Source organism: Paramormyrops kingsleyae, chromosome 25 (assembly GCF_048594095.1).
Source record: "Paramormyrops kingsleyae isolate MSU_618 chromosome 25, PKINGS_0.4, whole genome shotgun sequence".
Taxonomy (NCBI): Eukaryota; Metazoa; Chordata; class Actinopteri; order Osteoglossiformes; family Mormyridae; genus Paramormyrops; species Paramormyrops kingsleyae.
In genome coordinates, this window is record NC_132821.1 from 11,081,487 (window position 1) to 11,102,684 (window position 21,198).

The 21,198-nt window shown below is 43.5% G+C and overlaps 1 protein-coding gene and 1 long non-coding RNA gene across 2 annotated transcripts; both read left to right on the forward strand.

Moving 5' to 3' along the window:
• Positions 1 to 9,406: 9,406 nt before the first annotated feature.
• Positions 9,407 to 12,695, forward strand: LOC140583051 (uncharacterized). Its single transcript, XR_011985845.1, has 3 exons — positions 9,407 to 9,923; positions 11,170 to 11,243; positions 12,559 to 12,695. It is a non-coding gene; the product is annotated as an uncharacterized lncRNA (long non-coding RNA).
• Positions 12,696 to 12,906: 211 nt separating this feature from the next.
• LOC140582747 (uncharacterized) lies at positions 12,907 to 16,262 on the forward strand. The gene is made up of 6 exons (XM_072707060.1): positions 12,907 to 13,064; positions 13,172 to 13,319; positions 13,415 to 13,572; positions 13,719 to 13,862; positions 14,004 to 14,221; positions 16,231 to 16,262. Exons 1-6 carry the CDS (start codon positions 12,907 to 12,909, stop codon positions 16,260 to 16,262), a joined length of 858 nt encoding a protein of 285 aa, XP_072563161.1.
• The last annotated feature ends 4,936 nt before the right edge of the window (positions 16,263 to 21,198 follow it).

The window sequence follows — 21,198 nt, forward strand, 5'->3', positions numbered from 1 at the left end:
CACCGATCAGCAGGGGGGAGATGAGAGGTTCTTTGTCTCCACCTCAGGGAGGCCGATATACAATGCATCAGCCGACCTCCACCGGCTGCACCAAAGGTAAGCTAACCATCGTGATACATTTTCCCCACAATATGTTCTGAATACACGTTATCAGGCGTCATGTGAGAAGGATTAATAAAGGCCATGTTAATTTTGAACTTTAGATACCAGCTGGACCCAGTGACCAGCCAGACTGCCCAGCGAGTGTTTGGGACAGCCACCAAGAACATGACAGACTCTGAAAAGACTTTGGTGGCTGATTATCTCAGTCATTCTGCTGCGACGGCTAAAAATGTGGTGGCAGCCAGTATGCTGCTGAGCAAGCTGGCAGGTGACTTAAGGTAAGCATGTTTTATGTTTGCTGTCGGACTTTCAACACACACAATCAAAGCCCTCATAACTGAACACTAATCTTAAACTGTTTGTATTTCAGTGCCTCCTCTGCAGAAGAGGGAACCATCCGTGCTACCCGTGGCGCTGTGCGGAGTGCTGCCCCCGGATCAAATCAACGGGCCGACGTCCAGGCAGCATATGACCGGCTTCTGCAGACTCATCCGGTGACCCTGGATGGAGACGTGCCAGACAGGACCGTTCGTTCACAGACGTCAGGCCAGTTCCAGAGGCAGCTTTACGAGCGCTGGCTGAAGGCCCAGATGAAACTGCGCGTGAAGCATGTCCTCTGTTGAGTATTGTTATTGACACTAATTAATGACCTTTTTACTGAGAAACTATCCTATGTACACGATTCACATAGTCATCTTGACTAACCAACCAATTTCATTTGCTTTTGACAGCACACTTTGGCAGACGGGAACCCACAGAGTCGAGGGTCAACGCTTGGATAAAGAAGCAGGGTTGGAAGAGCAACGTCCCCAGCGCTGCCAGGATCCTAAAAGACTGGAAGCCCACCGGATCTGTGAAGACGGCGTCTGCACGACCTGGCATTTCCAGGCTGGTGAGGTGGTCTGTGACTACCATGGGCGGGTAGTCACAGCCACAGAGGGCTGGCAGATCCACCAGGCTACAACTGAGGAGCAGACTGGGTATATGACAGTAAAAATAATCACATGTGCATTGATGCACACGCACCTCAATGTGAGTGCCACCCCAAGAGGCAAACTTTTGGACTGTGTTGGAGTCTGAACTCCGCCGGGTCCGTTGATGAGAAGAGATTCACTGCACAGTCGAGGAGTAGTTGCAAGTCACCAGTTTATTCTGATTAATCAGGGAGCAACGATTTGACATACATTCAGCATGTACAGGAAGATGCTCGAACCATAGGTGTCGGCTCTAGGTCCTTATAGGCCTTTTGGGGTGTGGCCCCCCTTTTCTGTACTTTTCCACCTACGTGACTACCACAGATTTTGACTTTTGCTCTAGTTAGTGTGTGTGCCTGTCCCCAGAAAAGAGTAAAAATAAGTGTCAGCTACATGATCGGTTCCTGTTCTCTTACTGTCGGGAACAAGGTCCTCCTGACCTGCTCGGTTCCTGTTCTTTTACTGTCGGGAAGAATTATTAGTTGCATTCTTAAATGATTAACCCCTCAATCTATTTAGGACGAGGTCATCTTGACCTGTTTTCTTGTCTACCAGTTCCCGTTTTTAGTGTCTGCATTATATTAGACACTGTGTTATTAAACATTAGTAAGTTAATATTTGGATTATAGTGAAACTAACCCTTCATTATTGTCTAATGCACCCCTCAATAGTAAGGGTCTTATAATTGAAAACAACATTGATATAGTAAATGAGTTCAATGATAGTTTTGCACGGGTATTCACTGTTGAGGACACTAGTAACTTACCAGTTCTTATTACTAGTCTGGGATCGTCTATAACTAAAATATATATAACTGAAGCTGATGTTTTGCAAAGCCTAGCTAAGCTCAAAATAAATAAATCACAGGGCCCTGATGGCATCTTACCTATAGTGTTAAAAGAGATGAGGGATATTATTTGCCTGATATCATCAGCATAGCAGTGCCTTTCAAATGCATAGGTGCTAATCTAATCAGCCTGACAGTATCGCCCAGACCTTCACATTATCATAGCGACAAAGGCACAGCCTGGCCTTGAGATTAGCATTCACATTTACCTTGGGACCTACCCAGTGGTCAGGAAGTCCATAAAGACAAAAGGTTAATGTCTCAGACACCTGGGCTACCAGACTTGATCTTCTTAGAATGTCACCATCTTTACCTCAAAATGCAAAACCCAATGTACCTATCTCTTTTAGTTTATATACTATTACGTTGGAAGCTAGATTAAACATTTTATAAATTTGTAATCCTACAACGTACAATGACCACAGGGAAGCACTCGCTAAAGCAGGAACACTGCACGGCGACTCGTGGGAGTTTTGTCCCCTCCCACCCACCTATGCTGTCCAGGTCCTCACCCGCAACCACAGCCGAGCAACTGCCTAGCTGCCAGCGGCCTCACTGCTGGAATTTTCCCCTTATGTATCAGTCACATACATAATATAAGTAATTGTTAATCAATTAATTCAGATGGTATGAGGTTTGAACCTGTGAAGCTGGTATGGGATGTTTGGTGTCAAACTGATGGACAATCACTCCTGATTCCAAATCTGGTCAGTGGTTACCATGAAAGTGGATGTATCAAAAGTTATACCAGCTTAACCAAAATCATCAGTATAGGGGGAATCAGTCTGGTCAAAAATCCCAAAAGGACTGATACAGACCCCCTTCCGAAAGCCCGCCAAATGGATGGCCAGTCATTGGTCCAGGAGTCGAATTCCTGGTCATCCCTATTCATGAGCTTTAGACCATAAAACCTAGCACCTCAGAACAAAGGAGAGCAGAGAAAAGCCCATCAGCCCAGGAGAAGAGAAGCCCACAAGAAGCCCTCCAGTGAAGGTCCAACTAGACAGAGAACTGCAACAAAGACAAAGCTTCACAAGGAGAGAGAATCCAAGGGGCTCCATTCCAATAACTGCTCCAAATGCTGTGCCTTCCTGAGTACCATCAGCTCATCAGCTCTGCAACCAACTGCCAAGACCCCTCCCCTGCTCTGCAACCAAGTAAACCAACTTCCTCTTATTCTAACAACCTAAGCTGTTCTGTTAACCTGCTATAAGACTTTAGGGTCGTGGTTCCACAAACTGTGCTTGCTTTGCAGCACAGTATTTCCCTGTTAAGGTTACTCATTTTAATCCGGTCATTGCATTTCTATAATTACATTGTCTGTTTCTATTTCATTATTTTGTGTTTGTTGTTTGGGTTAGGTGTAATGCCTGTCTTATGTTAGTTGTAGTGTTAGCTAGGAATAAATACATGTCTTTTACATAACTTCAGCCTCCGTTCATTGAGTGCTCACAATAGTCCCTGCCTCTGTGCGATCTTGCTACATGCCCTGAAACCTCAAACTCTCCTGAAATAGTGCGAGACTTTCTCTCATTAGCCGTGAGAGGAGCTTCACTACCAATCGTTTACATTACCTGGTGATGCAGCTCACTGGACGAGCCTTCTAACCCAGGTTACTAAGCGATATTGGTAATTAATGAATCCCATTTAGGTCTCACATTAACAGACTCACAGGGATACCGCAATTGAGTTTGGAGGAGCCGACCATTCGGCATAGCAATTGGTTGATAATCAGCATTAAATAATAATTAATTAAAATTTAATTAATTTCAAAACATATTGGTGGAGATATTAAAATTTACCTGAGCTAATAATTCCTACATGGTTATGGGTGATTTTAATTTACCTGGGATACAGCGGGACACAGTCTCTGGCTCTTCTGTAAATGAACTTGAGATTGTGGAATTAGTACAGGATTGTTTTTTTACTCAGTTTGTTAATACTCCTACCAGGGGAGAAGCCCTTCTTGATCTTGTTTTGTCTAATAACCAGGGTAGAATTGGAAAATTAGAGGTTTTAGAGCCATTGGACGGTAGTTATCGTAACATGGTTAAATTTGAGGTTAATTTTAGTGTCCAAAGAGCAAAGTCGAAATTAAAAGCATACAATGTTAGGAAGGCTAACTTTAATGGTATGAGACTGAAATTAGAAACTGTAAACTGGGTGGAGTTAAATAACAAAACAGTTGAAGAGGTATAAGAATTTTTTAAAAGTACATTGTTGCAAGTGCAAGAGGACTTCATACCTGTTTCCAGCAAAACTAAATCTAGGAAACGACAACCAAGGTGGTTTACTAAGGAAATTAAGAATAAAGTCAGGAGGAAAAGGGCTCTGTTCCACAATTGGAAAATAACTAATGATTTCAAAATTAAGCAGGAGTATCTAAGTCAACAGGCAGAGTTAACAAAAAACATTAGACTGTCCAAGAGGGATGTAGAAAGAAAAATTGCATAGGAGGCTAAGGATGACAATAAAAGTTTCTTCCAATACTTTAACTCCAAAAGAGCTCTAAAAGCTAAAATCACTAATTTGCAGGATAGTAAGGGCCTTATAATTGAAAATGAAATTGATATAGTAAATGAGTTTAATGATTATTTTTCACGGGTGTTCACAGCAGAGAATATGAGTAATTTACAACCATTTAGTACGAATACAGCGTCGTCTATGACCAATATATGTACAACTGAGGCTGATGTGATACTAAGCCTAGCTAAACTCAAAATAAATAAATCGCAGGGCCATGATGGCATCTTACCTATAGTTTTAAAAGAGATGAGGGATATTATTAGCCTTTAACTTTAATATTCAAGAAATCGTTATCTGCGGGCGCGGTACATTCAGATTGGAAGTATGCTAATATAACACCCGTATTCAAAAAAGGGGATAGAAATTATCCAGCAAACTATTGGCCAATCAGTTTAACTAGCATTACTGGAAAAATAATGGAAGCTATAATCCAAGTGAAAATGGTATAGATTACCTGGATGTAAATAATATCCCGAGGGATAGCCATCATGGATTTAGGAGAGGTAGATCCTGTTTAACGAATCTACTTGAGTTCTTTGAGGAAGGTACAAGTGAAATTGATCACTTGATCAATTGATCACATTGCCATTACCCTTATTAACCAGTGAGATATCCTTGTTTTTTGCAGGTCCAGGAGTGGATGAAGAGGACCAGAGACGAGTCGGGCTACACGGTCATTGCGGTAAAGGAGCACAGATAGTCCACACGACGAGTGACTGCGTTTGCCCTATCCTCTGAGGAGGAGAAGGTAACTTATTCAAATTGGTCCAGATTTATTTCATATTTCCTGCCTGAACCAAACAGCATCTTTTCAAAATTAAATCCTTGTTCATGTTTTTCCTCTGCCGACAGTGGTTTGATACCTACTTCAGTCACGTGCGTCCGCAGCTCCTGGCCTCCAATTGGAGCAAAAGAACCACCAATCAGCAGGGGGGAGATGAGAGGTTCTTTGTCTCCACCTCAGGGAGGCCGATATACAATGCATCAAACGACCTCCACCGGCTGCACCAAAAGTAAGCTAATCATCGTGATGCATTTCCCCCACAATATGTGCTGAATACACGTTATCAGGCGTCATGTGAGAAGTATTAATAAAGGCCATGTTAATTTTGAACTTTAGATACCAGCTGGACCCAGTGACCAGCCAGACTACCCAGCGAGTGTTTGGGACAGCCAGCAAGAACATGACAGACTCTGAAAAGACTTTGGTGGCTGATTATCTCAGTCATTCTGCTGCGACGGCTCAAGATGTGGTGGCAGCCAGTAAGCTGCTGAGCAAGCTGGCAGGTGACTTAAGGTAAGCATGTTTTATGTTTGCTGTTGGACTTTCAACACACACAATCAAAGCCCTCATAACTGAACACTAATCTTAAACTGTTTGTATTTCAGTGCCTCCTCTGCAGAAGAGGGAACCATCCGTGCTACCCGTGGCGCTGTGCGGAGTGCTGCCCCCGGATCAAATCAAGGGACTGACGTCCAGGCAGCATATGACCGGCTTCTGCAGACTCATCCGGTGACCCTGGATGGAGACGTGCCAGACAGGACCGTTCGTTCACAGACGTCAGGCCAGTTCCAGAGGCAGCTTTACGAGCGCTGGCTGAAGGCCCAGATGAAACTGCCCGTGAAGCATGTCCTCTGTTGAGTATTGTTATTGACACTAATTAATGACCTTTTTACTGAGAAACTATCCTATGTACACGATTCACATGGTCTTTTTGACTAACCAACCAATTTCATTTGCTTTTGACAGCACACTTTTGCAGACGGGAACCCACAGAGTCGAGGGTCAACGCTTGGATGAAGAAGCAAGGTTGGAAGAGCAACGTCCCCAGCGCTGCCAGGATCCTAAAAGACTGGAAGCCCACCGGAACTGTCAAGACGGCGATGGACTCGAGGCGCATCCAGAAGCTCATCACCACACAAAAGTGGAAGGGACTGGTGGTGGCGGACATTGTGGGGAAGGGCAAGGGCGTCTGCACGACTCGACATTTCCAGGCTGGTGAGGTGGTCTGTGACTACCATGGGCGGGTAGTCACAGCCACAGAGGGCTGGCAGATCCACCAGGCTACAACTGAGGAGCAGACTGGGTATATGTTTTTCTTCAAGAACAGTAAAAATAATACCGCTGACACCAATGCCAACTGAAACCAACCATGATGGAGAGAATAAAACCGCTATCAGTCCTACAGCAGAGTCCGAATCCTATGGGTGAGACTTTTATGTTGTAAAGAATCAATATGTAAAAAGCATTTTCTCATATGAAAGGTAAGCTTCAGTGTCTGGAGCTTATCCCAGAAGCTACAGGCACGAGGCGAGAAACAACCCAGGACGGGGGGCCAGCCCATCGCAGGGCACACTGACACTCACTCACACACACATGCACACCTATGGGCAATTCAGTAACTCCAATTAGCCTCAGCATGTCTTTGTACTGTGGGGGGAAACCAGAGTACCTAGAGGAAACCCCATGACAACATGGGGCGAACATGCAAACTCCACACGCATGTAACCCAGGGAGAAACTCAAACCTGGGTCCCAGAGGTATGAGGCAACAGTGCTAGCCACTGCACCAACATGCCACCCCATGAGACATTTAATAGTTATTTAATTAACGCAACACGTTTGAAAAGAATTCAGAATTGCAAGAATGATTTTATTTTGGTTACAACTAGTAAGTAAACAGTCTAACATCACACAAAAAGGAATAAAAAATATCTAATCATTCATTTCATTACCTAAGACACTGTTAACGAGTCAAAAGACAGACCAAAAGCTATTGCATTTGTTATCACACACAAGTCGCATTGGGGGAATGCATTATTTTCGTGGATTTCCATTATCTCAAAAACTAGAACCAATTCAGCAAAATTATTGATTTCAGCACCCTCAAAGTACCCTAAATCCATTCAAAAAACCTTGGCACCTGAATTTTTTTTGTAGACCTGTGTAATATATGCTCACCTACAGCAAAGACTCCCAATGTTAATGCTTCTTAATATGTAGTTGTTCTTCATCCACCTAGTTTTAGAGCAACACATCAAAATGTTAGGCACATTGTAGAAAGAGTCCTCCTGCTGCTGCTAGGGCTTCTGTTTCCTTGATGGCTGTTTCACACCTCTCTCTGATGCACACACAGAGGTACCCGTCCCCCAACACACTGGGAACACAGCCATGGCTGACCTGCAGGTAGCATAAACAAATAGAGTGAGTCAGATAAATGTAATAAAGGTCTTTATTGCATTTTTGCTATAAAATGTGGCTATACTTTTTTTCTTCTTATATGTGTAGCCTGTCTTCTCAAAGTTACACCCTTCTAAGTCATACTGTTAAATTCATATGTCTCTGTCTGTGTCAACACATGCCTACACACGTGCCTACACATATAAGAACACAAACATATAAGAAAACAAAGTCTGAAGTATTACAGCTCAGATACGCCGGTCACTTCCTTAAGCTGAGAAGATCTCCATGTGTGCTGAAAGCACCTACACTTGGGAAGGCTCTTACAGTCTGTAAGCGTGCTTGAAATGCAGCCTGTTTGGACCACTACAACAGGCCACACAGGTCACTTATGCTGTTCCCTTTATTTTAGCTTAATCACAAAACCTGTCTGCTCAAGGAAGTGTGCTTTCATTTTATTGAAATTAGCAAAAAAAATAAAAATCACAGAAGTCAAAGCAACGCCATCAGAGAAAATAGCAGGCTGAATCTGCAGCGACATTACACAAAAAACATATAATGTACATGGGGAATCAGGGTTCGATTCTGCAGAGGGAGTCTGAGAAACGGCTACCACATCCAAGGAAGGCAGCTGCTGAATTTTTTCTGTTTTCTTCTATGTACTATTTTCTTGTATGCAGTTTTAATGTGAAATAACTCTTTAAATGTGAAATAAATTGACATCCAGTGAAATAAAGTGACATTACATTCTAGTAACATCCAGGTATATATATATTTTTTTTGATAGTGTCTAACGTTTAAGTCCCTGTAATATCTTTGCCCCAAGTATTGCTGCCTCAAGTATTTTAAGTGTGAGCCACAGCTCACATCTGGGATGAGGGGACACAGACTTGGGAAGCGCTGACAGTCTGCACAGATACCTGAAATGGTTCTTGTTTGCAGCTCTGCATCAGGCCACGCAGGCAAATCATACATCAAATTAAAGTAAAGCATTTGTAGTCCACAAAGAGCCCAGACACATGCTTATAGCCCCAGTAGTTTTAGAGTAACCCTTCAAAATATTAGGAGCATTATACACTGGGCCACTACCAATCTGATGCATGGCACACTGACCTGTAATAGGTTGGAAATACACCATCGCACATTACATACTCAAACACACACCCCGTCTGCTCAAGGAATCATGCTTTTATTTTACAGTTTGCAAAGGAATTAGCAAGATAACCATAGCAAAATCACAGAGGTCAAAGCAATGCAATCAGTGAAAATAGCCTGATCTGCAGCAGCATCACAGACAATATAAAATGTACTCAGGCAAATAAAGCTGAAAACCTACAGTATTTGTGGAGCATAAAAACATGATGACTAATGGGACCATTTAAGGAAGCCTCAAGAATTACCAGTGTGACCCACAGGACAATTGTTAACATTAGCATCTGGGATGAGGCGACATATACCTAGGATGGGCTTGCCAGCCTAGGGCGATTATTTCATTGATGGCTGTTTTGCACCTCTCTGCGATGCACATGCAGGGCTATCCATCCCCCAACAGTCTGGGAACACAACAGTTAGGCTGAGATCACGTAAACAGCAGGTCACGTAATAAAGCAGAGTGAGTCAAATAAATGTATTAATGACTTATTTTGGAAGTTTTTTTTCTTTTAACCAGTAATGCTGATAGCCCCATTGGATGAAGAGCAATACACCAAAATTTTAGGAACATTTTAGACTGAGCCTATCCTCCTGCTAATACTAGTAGTCACTGTATGTCAATTTGTCTGTGTCAGAACAGTACGGATTAGAACAATCTGTGGTACCATCTGTAATGCGATCTGGGCCCTTTAAGGCTGGCTCGCTTCAAATAGTGAGCGAGTGCGAGTGTGCGTTAGAGCAAGACGGGGGCGGGGTGGCAATTTCAGGCAGAAATTTCAGGGTAAAAACGGGGAAATCGAAATTGGATCATACCAGAGCATGTGAGCGGAGCGGAGCGGAGCGTGAGCGAGGAGCGGAATTTGGTCAGAGCGCGGAGCGGTATTTTAATTAAGGCTGGAGCGGTCGCTTTGTCTCGCTCCAATTTCGCTCCGATACCGCTCACACTACAATTCTGAGGCGTGCCCAAATCTACCCAGAATTCATCTGTACAATTATCGAGACTGTTACACAAATTGGCCGAGATGGAATTCGCAAAATATTTCACAAAGGAAACTGATAAATCATACAAGTGTACTATTCTTATCAAACGTATAGATGACAAGAATGTACAGCAAGAACAACAATGTGGTGAAACTGTTTCAGTGAGTAAAGATTCACTTTGGAATCACTTTTCTCAGAAACATGAGTGTGCTACGCGAACAAGCGGAAGCCAGAGCAAAACGCGTCCAAGTTTTATATGGTTGTAGCATATCAAGTCTATAAAGTAAATTAAAGTATAAAAGCCTATAAAGTAAATATTGGTAATCAAATAAATTCGTTTTGTCATTTAAAGTAGGTCTAATAAGATTTTTTTTTAATTTCACGTAACGTAAAATTTTATTTTAGAGACGTGCTGCATCAACAGAAAAAAATTGAGGAATTTAAAACGTGTCTGTATATTCTTTAGGCTATTAAACCCACTGATTCCTTTATTTTTAAGCCTATTTTTGTGTGGAATGCCATTTCCAAACCTGTCCGTTGTTGCCGATAGGTTGCTTAAAAATAAATATTTTCTGTTCTGACTGGCAATGTTGCCGTTGCTCATATTTCTTTATGACATAAGGCTTCGGTTTAAGGTGAAATTTGTTAGGCATGCAGATGATTTGTTCCTCTTTTAAACTGGAGCGAGCGTGGAGCGATTTGACTGGAGCGGGAGGACATTTTAGTGGAGCGAGGAGCGGTGTTGAGCGGAGCGGCTTAGTGCGAATTAGAGCGGAGGAGCGGGCGGAGCCAACAGCCTCGTGAGCGAGGAGCGGAAATTCTCACCGCTCCGCTCCGCTCACATGCTCTGGATCATACTGGCAATGTTGCTCAGAATCGCTGTAGCTTTCCGATGGTATGCGGGGCTTTGCCGTGACCGACACATAAGAAAACAAACATTCATTATTACATTATATTTATGTTAAATTGCGATCTTCCACATTAATCAAGAGGTAAAACTGACATAATTACAGCTCCAATAGCTTATATTAAAATCACCCCACAACATGGTTTTGAAATGGCACAGACACAAATCAAATGTATATATGAGCAGCAACATAAGGGATCTGTTGTTTGGGTAAATTATATTATAGTATACTATATACATACTGTATGTGGTGTGGTGGCGAATTCGTGCAGAAGTTTTAGAACTGCACTCTATTTAGAAATATAAATTCGGTTCTTATCCTTCTTAAAAGTTACTTTGTTTCACAATTGAAATCGTCTTTCAAAGTGTCCCTCACAATGCCACTGGGGGTAGGATGGGCGGGGCTACGTGTGTGTGTGGGGGGGGCGGGGGGGGGACGCGGTCAGAATGGTATATTAAGAGGAGACCTCCACATGTAGTTACTCTACCTCTGCTTCCAGCGAGACAAGAGCTCCAGACTCTGTAGAAGATTTCATCTATTGTTGAAGAATTTATCAAGAATGGCTTCCAAATTGTAAGTTATGATCAATTTATTATTCGATTTGAATCTGTAAAAACTGTGGATAAATTTGTTCTTCCTTGTATTTACTTTACTGACACTGTGCAAAAGTCTGACTACTTATTGATTGTTAAACAAAACTAAAACAATTTTTCGAAACAATTTAAGTGTAGAATACTATTTTTTCATTTGCAGTGTTCACAAAAGGCTTATACTGCTTAATATCAATGTAACTAAATAGTCAACATGATTATGATTAAGAAATTTATTGTCATATGCATGGTAAAAACAGTCAGTTACACCGTATAATGAAAATCTTACTCCACATGTTCCGTTGCATCGCCCTAAACATAGAACAGTAAACACAGAGTGACAATACAATGTGCATTACAAAAATAAATAATATTTAGACAAAGGCTATTGTGCAAACACATAAACCTTCAGAAATTATTTACAGTATTGTACAAAAGAGCAATTAAATGAGACCTGGAGTGAATATAAAGTTCACCGACTGGCCCATGTGGTGTACAGAGTCTGCAGAAATTGTTCTGTGTGTGTGTGTATGTGTGTGCATGGGTGGAGAGTGGTTATGGTTCTCCTTGTTCACAGGGTAATTGTCCTGACAATTAAGTCAGTGTTATGGGGGGAAGGGATAGTGGGTGTGAATCATTCACCAGCCTGATGGCCTGTGAATAAAAACTGTTCTTTAATCTGGTGGTTCTTGATTTCACACTTCTGTAGCATCTTCCTGAAGGCAGAAGTGTGAACAGTCTATGCTGGGGGTGGCTATTGTCTCTAATGATGCTATGGGCTTTCCTGATGACTCTGGGGTGATAGTTGTCCTCCAGTGATGGTAGAGCGGCTCCAATAATGGTTTGGGCAATTCTCACCACCCGTTCCAAGGCTTTCCGGTCCTTTGCAGTTGAGTTCCCAAACCAAACTGTGATGTTGCTGGTGAGAATACTTTCAATAGTACTTCTATAGAAGTTTTTAAAAATTCTGGTTGCCATTCCAAATTTCCTCAGCCTTCTTAGGAAATACAAACGCTGTTGAGACCAGCTGATTGATGTTGTGAGACCAAGTGAGGTCATCACTCAAGTGAACACCAAGATATTTCACTCTCTCCACCTCCTTCTCTTCAATATGCAGTGGTGTGTGTTGTTTTTCTTTCTTCCGTGGGTCTACAATCATCTCCTTGGTTTTGTCAGCATTTAGGGGGAGATTATTGTCCTGACACCACTCCACTAAACTCACCACCTCTCTCCTATATGCTAACACTTCCATGACCTAACTGTAAATAAATAAATGTTTGTTTTTTTTTTATCCCAAGTGCTTCCAACAGGCATTTCCTGCTCTGCCCCATGTGCAAGAAGACACAGACACGCCTTCCAGTGCATCTGACTAGGGTGTGCATGAAAAGGTCTTCAAAGAAGGACATCCGTGAAGTAGTGGAGAAGGCGAAGCAGGATTCGCTTGAAGTTCTGCAGTGGGGCAGGGTGTTCAGCTACAGGCACCTGCGAGACATTTTGGATGATGCTAATCCTATGAGCAGGTTGGTGGGAAAACTCTACAGTCTTTTTTACACATCTCGCGTCGTTTGTTCTGTATGACATTTACTATCAGTTTTTTATTTACTTATTTATCTGAAAGGCTGATCCAGGAGCTGGAGCATCGGCACATGGTGGTGACTGACACCCCCTCCCCAGCAGTGGTGGCGCAGACCAGCAGTGTTCCTGTGGTGGCTGGTACAGTCACAACCGGGCAGCGACCGGAGAGCACTGAGAGTGAGCAGTCGGACGATGCAGTCAGTGTCAGCAGCGGCGAGTACTTTCAAGTGTGAGTATGAGTATCTCGGCTTTACAGCTTCATTGATACTCTTTGCTTTTGTTTGTGAGCCAATTGAATGTGCAATTGTATGACAAAATATATTTTCCACATGGCAGTACCCGGGAGGTGCAGTGGCCACAGACCTCCAGACACATGATGCAGGAGAAGGGACTGTACAGGAAACATTCTCTGGACCATCCCCTTCTGAAGGGCTTCGCCACATACTTAGAGAAGGATCTCCTGAATGAAAATTTTAAGCAGGAGGTGAGGATTCCCTTAAAATGCACTGTTCTTTTACCTTTATAGTAAGTAATATATTCATATACTTATTCATTTTCATTCTGTTTTTTTCTTTTTAGGTGGAAAATGCCAGCAGGTTCATGTTTTACATGAACCCTCTGAAGCCTTCCCTGGAATTTGTCAGGGAGAGGGAGAAGGCCAGGCTCTTCTTCCGGGAGCTGAGTGAGGCCGGGCTGTCCGGGCAGACCCAGGTGAACTACCTGAAGAGCTTGAGGAGGTTGGTAGCATGTTTTGTATATTTTTTTTATAGTATTTTAATGTGTATTTTATATATGTGCTTAGGTGTATATGTATATATGTGCATATGAACATATATGTATATCATACATATGAATACTTAGATACCCGTACTTCCTCTGACAGATTCCTGAAGTACCACACTGTCATCACCGACCTCCGGCATGACAGCAGAGGACTGTGGAACGACGCCAAGTTCTTCATGGAGGAACTGAGCTCACTACAGCTGAGCTGTGCTAAGCTGGCGAGTAAGGAGATCGTCCAAAGGAGGTAAGTTCAATTGTTATAACCTATTTCATTTTTTACATCGTGATTTGCTTATAAATTCTGCCCATAGTCTCCTCCGTCTTACTCGCATTTTAAAATGTGGACTGTATAAATCAGGATTGAGAATAATAGATTTTTCTATAGGCATGCCATTCTGACAGAGAAGAACCCTCTGAATGCAGAAGATTGCTGGGCCGTGCTGAGGGCTGCCAAGCACGACTTCTTGGCGATCGTCGGAAAGGTTTATCCAGAAGAAACACCCCTGGAGTTGAAAGAGTGCTGCCTCCTGCTCAACTACCTGGAGGCCATTGTCATCCTGAAGCATCTCCAGCAAGCAGGCGTGGTGGAACACATGACTGTAAGTATTGTACTCTTCTTTGTCTGTCACTGTCACTTTTGCCATTACCCTTATTAACACTAGAATCCCTAAAGCCTACGAAAAATCTCGGCCCACCTCTGGTGGAGCCCCCCCCCCCTCACTCCCCACACAAACTGCCCGCCCCCTCATCAGCGCCAATCAACACCTATTGTTTTGCAAATGAAAGCGAGTTTCACGGTTTCAATCTCGGATCTGCTCAGAAACGTCTTTCTAACAGTGTGGTCTGAGGAATCGTAAAATAAATGTATAGTATAATCGTAATTTGAAATACAATTTAATCCCCATTTCTCTTGATTCAGCAATTGCGATTTCAGTTTCCCGAAAGTATTTGAAAGAATGCATTTGCTTACTGTCTGTAACAATCGGTGTTAATCTCTTTTTCAGTTTTAAAGTTCGATCAGGGCTAAAAGACAAATTAATTAATTTATGTCGTTAAAATTACCCTGCCATGACATTAGCGCGATATATGCATTATAAATGTGCCGACAGACAAAACATTTTTATAAGTAATGAAGAAAAAAAAATGGAACTTGCAACTTAGAATGTGTAAAGACCGTATGAAGTCCAAATATCTTACAAAATACAATAAAGGTATGTGCTAAAACACACATTCAGCCTGTTAAAAAATGGCACAGTGCACCTTTCAGGGAAACGTCGTACGTTACATGTGAAACATTGCGTAGTTATGAGCACAAAAAAATGACTACTGATTACTATGTCCATCTGTTATGAGATGGCACAATGCACTTTGCCAGTATAGGCTACACACTGACATCGCTACGTGCGAAAAAGATTGCGCAGTTATGAGCACACAAAAGACTATAAATTACTCCGGACGTATATGCAGTCATGTATGGGATTATGAGATGCCACAGTGAACTTCACACGGAAACAGTTCACACGTTACATGTTTGGAGCACACAAAAGGGCTAATTACTCAGAAACAGATTGCGGTCGAAATATATTACGGCACAATAAAGAAGACTTTCGCGTATGTATGTTCCCGTTTCACATTCAAGCGGTTATATTTGATATAATAAATACATACAGTTGATATCTGCAACAATCTGTGTAACCTTATTCAGTTTTAAAAGTTAAAGAGCTAAAAGATAAATTGATTTACGTATATCGGTAAAAGGACACTGGCATGACATTAGCGCGGTATATGCATTATAAATGTGGCATGCAGTAAAAACGAAATATTGTTTACTTGAGGGGTGCCAAAAATGTTATACGATGTAATGTGTAAAGTTCAACCTTTTGTTATAAAAAAAAATAAAAATAATGCCACAGTGCACCTTCCACGGAAACAGTTCACACGAAATGGTTTTGTACCTTTTGTGTATCTGCTTATTTTATATAATAAATGTGTATCTTCCATGACACTGACTCTCTCTCTTTCATACACACACACATATGCTCTTTATCTTTATACCATCTGATACTTGAAATTTACACATTCTGTGTCTAAATTTCTGGCAGCTTGCACTCATGACTCAATGATGCAACTTTTTTCCCATGTACCATATGAAGTGTTTATATAAAAAATGTACATGCATGCACGTGTATAAGATTGTCTGCACATTTATTTGATCATAAATTTACACATATAGTTGTGTAAAGAACATACATCAAGTATATGTATTTGTTATATCACATATTTGTGTAATTGCCACCACGGTTACCCTAGTGGATTTGGGGGTTCCACTATATTTCCAATTATGCTGTATCAAAGCATGTATACGATTCCTTACAACACACCGCTAGATAAACTCTTTAGTGCAGACCTGAGCTGAAGAAGTGACTTCAGGCTGGGGGGATGACTTTAACTGAGTGACTGTGATTCATTTGCAAAACAAAAGGTATTAATGGTGCTGCAGAGGGGGCGGGCAGCTTGTGTGGGGAGTAAGGGGGGGGGGGGCTCCTCGTGAGGAGAGCCTCATTTTTCCAGGAGTTCTAGTGTTAACCAGTGTGACGTCTTGTTTTGTGCAGGTCCAGGAGTGGATGAAGAGGACCAGAGATGAGTCGGGCTACACGGTCATTGGGGTAAAGGAGCACAGATCGTCCACACGACGAGTGGCTGCATTTGCCCTTTCCTCTGAGGAGGAGAAGGTAACTTATTCAAATTGGTCCAGATTTATTTCATATTTCCTGCATGAACCAAACAGCATCTTTTCAAAATTAAATCCTTGTTCATGTTTTTCCTCTGCCGACAGTGGTTTGATACCTACTTCAGTCACGTGCGTCCGCAGCTCCTGGCCTCCAATTGGAGCAAAAGAACCACCAATCAGCAGGGGGGAGATGAGAGGTTCTTTGTCTCCACCTCAGGGAGGCCGATATACAATGCATCAAATGACCTCCACCGGCTGCACCAAAAGTAAGCTAATCATCGTGATGCATTTCCCCCACAATATGTGCTGAATACACATTATCAGGCGTCATGTGAGAAGTATTAATAAAGGCCATGTTAATTTTGAACTTTAGATACCAGCTGGACCCAGTGACCAGCCAGACTGCCCGGCGAGTGTTTGGTACAGCCACCAAGAACATGTCAGACTCTGAAAAGACTTTGGTGGCTGATTATCTCAGTCATTCTGCTGCGACGGCTCAAGATGTGGTGGCAGCCAGTAAGCTGCTGAGCAAGCTGGCAGGTGACTTAAGGTAAGCATGATTTATGTTTGCTGTCGGACTTTCAACACACACAATCAAAGCCCTCATAACTGAACACTAATCTTAAACTGTTTGTATTTCAGTGCCTCCTCTGCAGAAGAGGGAACCATCCGTGCTACCCGTGGCGCTGTGCGGAGTGCTGCCCCCGGATCAAATCAAGGGACCGATATCCAGGCAGCATATGACCGGCTTCTGCAGACTCATCCGGTGACCCTGGATGGAGATGTACCAGAGAGGACCGTTCGTTCACAGACGTCAGGCCAGATCCAGAGGCAGCTTTACGAGTGCTGGCTGAAGGCCCAGATGAAACTGCGCGTGAAGCATGTCTTCTGTTGAGTATTGTTATTGACACTAATTAATGACCTTTTTACTGAGAAACTATCCTATGTACACGATTCACATGGTCTTCTTGACTAACCAACCAATTTCATTTGCTTTTGACAGCACACTTTGGCAGGCGGGAACCCACAGAGTCGAGGGTCAACGCTTGGATAAAGAAGCAGGGTTGGAAGAGCAACGTCCCCAGCGCTGCCAGGATCCTAAAAGACTGGAAGCCCACCGGATCTGTCAAGACGGCGATGGACTCGAGGCGCATCCAGAAGCTCATCACCACACAAAAGTGGAAGGGACTGGTGGTGGCGGACATTGTGGGGAAGGGCAAGGGCGTCTGCACGACCCGGCATTTCCAGGCTGGTGAGGTGGTCTGTGACTACCATGGGCGGGTAGTCACAGCCACAGAGGGCTGGCAGATCCACCAGGCTACAACTGAGGAGCAGACTGGGTATATGTTTTTCTTCAAGAACAGTAAAAATAATCACATGTGCATTGATGCACACGTACCTCAATGTGAGTGCCACCCCAAGAAGCAAACTTTTGGACGGCTAATTAATCATTCCAGGAAGAAAGCCAACATTCGGCCCAGGCTCTACACCGTGGAGATGGACGGGAAAGAGCAGGACGTCATCCTTTTCTTAGCTCAGGGGAAAATTGATCTTGGTGAAGAACTTCGTTTTGATTTTGGTGTAGAGCGAAAGTCATTCAGAGGAGAGGGTTTAGACCTATGCTGGGTGTGAAAACCTGCATGGGGCTCTGTACATGTGTGGGTTCATGTACAAGAAGTTCTCCACTGACCTCAATATATAGTTAGACAATGTATGAATTTTTGTGACATAATGTAAAAATATGATCTTCCACATTAAACTAGAGATTGTGAAGCCAAGTGAGTCCAGCTCTAATAGGGTACGTTAAAGATGCTGCAGTTATTCATGTTACACAGTTTACATACCGCTGACACCAATGCCAACTGAAACCAACCATGATGGAGAGAATAAAACCGCTATCAGTCCTACAGCCGAGTCCGAATCCTATGGATGAGACTTTTATGTTGTACAGAATTAATATGTAAAATGCATTTTCTCATATGAAAGGTAAGCTTCAGTGTCTGGAGCTTATCCCAGAAGCTACAGGCACGAGGTGAGAAACAACCCAGGATGGGGGGCCAGCCCATCGCAGGGCACACTGACACTCACACATGCACACCTACGGGCAATTCAGTAATTCCAATTAGCCTCAGCATGTCTTTGTACTGTGGGGGGAAACCAGAGTACCTAGAGGAAACCCCACGACAACATGGGGCGAACATGCAAACTCCACACGCATGTAACCCAGGGGGAGACTCAAACCTGGGTCCCAGAGGTATGAGGCAACAGTGCTAACCACTGCACCAACATGCCACCCCAGGAGACATTTAATAGTTATTTAATTAAGGCAACACGTTTTGAAAAGCATTCGGAATTGCAAGAATGTTTTTATTTTAGTTACAGCTAGTAAGTAAACAGTCTAACATCACACAAAAAGGAATAAAAAATATCTAATCATTCATTTCATTACCTAAGACACTGTTAACGAGTCAAAAGACAGACCAAAAGCTATTGCATTTGTTATCACACACAAGTCGCATTGGGGGAATGCATTATTTTTGTGGATTTCCATTATCTCAAAAACTAGAACCAATTCAGCAAAATTTTTGATTTCAGCACCCTCAAAGTACCCTAAATCCATTCAAAAAACCTTGGAACCTGAATTTTTTTTGTAGACCTGTGTAATATATGCTCACCTACAGCAAAGACTCCCAATGTTAATGCTTCTTAATATGTAGTTGTTCTTCATCCACCTAGTTTTAGAGCAACACATCAAAATGTTAGGTACATTGTAGAAAGAGTCCTCCTGCTGCTGCTAGGGCTTTTGTTTCCTTGATGGCTGTTTCACACCTCTCTCTGATGCACACACAGAGGTACCCGTCCCCCAACACACTGGGAACACAGCCATGGCTGACCTGCAGGTCGCATAAACAAATAGAGTGAGTCAGATAAATGTAATAAAGGTCTTTATTGCATTTTTGCTATAAAATGTGGCTATACTTTTTTTTACCAGTGAGATTCCTGTCTTCTCAAAGTTACACCCTTCTAAGTCGTACTGTTAAATTCATATGTCTCTGTTGTTGGAGCACGGCGTCTCCACCGGGTCCGTGGATGAGAAGAGATTCACAGCTGACACGGGGAGAAGTTGCAAATCACCGGTTTATTGTCTGACAGATTGCAATCCGGGAGCGGCCGTCTGACATACATTCAGCATGTACAGGAGGAGGCTCTGCCATATGTATCAGCTGTATCCCTTTTAAAGCCCTTTGGGCATCCCCCCCCCCTTTCTCAGTACCTTCCGTGTACGTGACAACCATATGTGTGGTTCCAGCCGGCTCGTACTGTTCTTGGCCTTCTGGAAGGCTAAAAGATAAGTAGGGGCCGCTGATGTTCTCTGTCGCCCCCCCTATCTGTTCCGATTAGGTAGCCTTGGCTTGCCGGCGCGCCAGTCAGTTCTTGTTTTGACTAGTTACAGCCTTATAGAATCATTCCCTTTATTTTATTAATTATTCCCTCAATTCCCCCTTTTGATCTCCGCAAGGAGATCACCCTGATTATGCTGATTAGTAATATTTTCCCTTATTTATGAAATTTTGCATTCCCCCTTTTGATCTCCACAAGGAGATCACCCTATTGGCGGGGGAGTCGTAGTTCAAAGCTGTCCAAATGACCTTTGCCCCTCTCCGGCCCGACAGGCAGGAGAGGCATCATCCGCGCATAGGTGCCATCCCGCTTCTCTATCACGGTAGTGATGAGATGAACTGACAGTGCACGCAGGCAGGGAATACAGCAACACCCGCAAGTGACTAAAATCGCAGCAAAAGTAGCAAAGGATAATAAAAGCGAGCTCATTAAGCCTTTCCACTGTCCGAACGCCGAGGTCAGCCAGGCATCCCAGATGTTACTGATCCCGGAGTGTGCATGCATTGTTTTGGAGAGGGTCCGGAGACCCTCGAGTGCCCTGGTCACTGAGCCGTCTGGTGCTGTGTTGTTGGGAATGTAAGTACAGCATACTTCCCCAAACATAGCGCACACTCCCCCCTTTAGGACTCCAAAGAGTTCCACACACAATCTGTCCATCCAGCCTAGGAAGGAGGGCAAAAACCCTGAGCTTCAGGGAAATTCCACTCCCAGCCCGCCACAGGCGCGGCCCCCCTTCGGAGTCCATGGCTGGCATGGCTCACAAACCACTAATCATTAACACTTTAAGCATTTTAAGCATCACACAACACACTTGTTTCCCCCCAACATTCCCCTTTTTATCTTGATCTTCATCCTGGTCCTAGTGTTGTCTGGCGGCGGATGAGGTGCTTTTGTTCTTTCTGGTCGTTGGAGCAGGGGTGGACTACCCTGCTCTGGTTGCTCAGGTCAGGGGATTATTCTGCCCCTTCTGTTGAGACCTGAGTTGTGTCTGGCTGAGCCGAACTGACGCTCTAGGTTCCTTCCCTCAGGCCTCCTGGATCTCTGCTGTGGTTCTCCCTGGGTCCTCCGCAGCCGCGCACTGGCTCCAGTGAAACCACGTGTCGCCTTTGCCTTTCAGACGAACCGCGTGTGACGTCCTCTCCGTAACCTGGAAGGGGCCCATCCACCTGGGCTCTGACCACTTCCGTTTGATGACTTTCAGTAGGACCCACTCCGCCGTGTGTGGTTTGGCTGGCTGGTTCTCTGGTCTCGCCTCCTGGATCTGTTTAGAGAAATCTGCAACGAGACCTTGCAAACAATCATAATATGCCCAAGGATTTTGCTCCCCCTTCTCGTTGGGGGTCCAGGTTAACCCTTTCTGGGGTCCTGGGAACTGCCTGCCTGTCTGGAGCTCAAAGGGGGTGAACCCGGTCCCCCTGTTTATGGAACACCTCACTGACATCAGGGT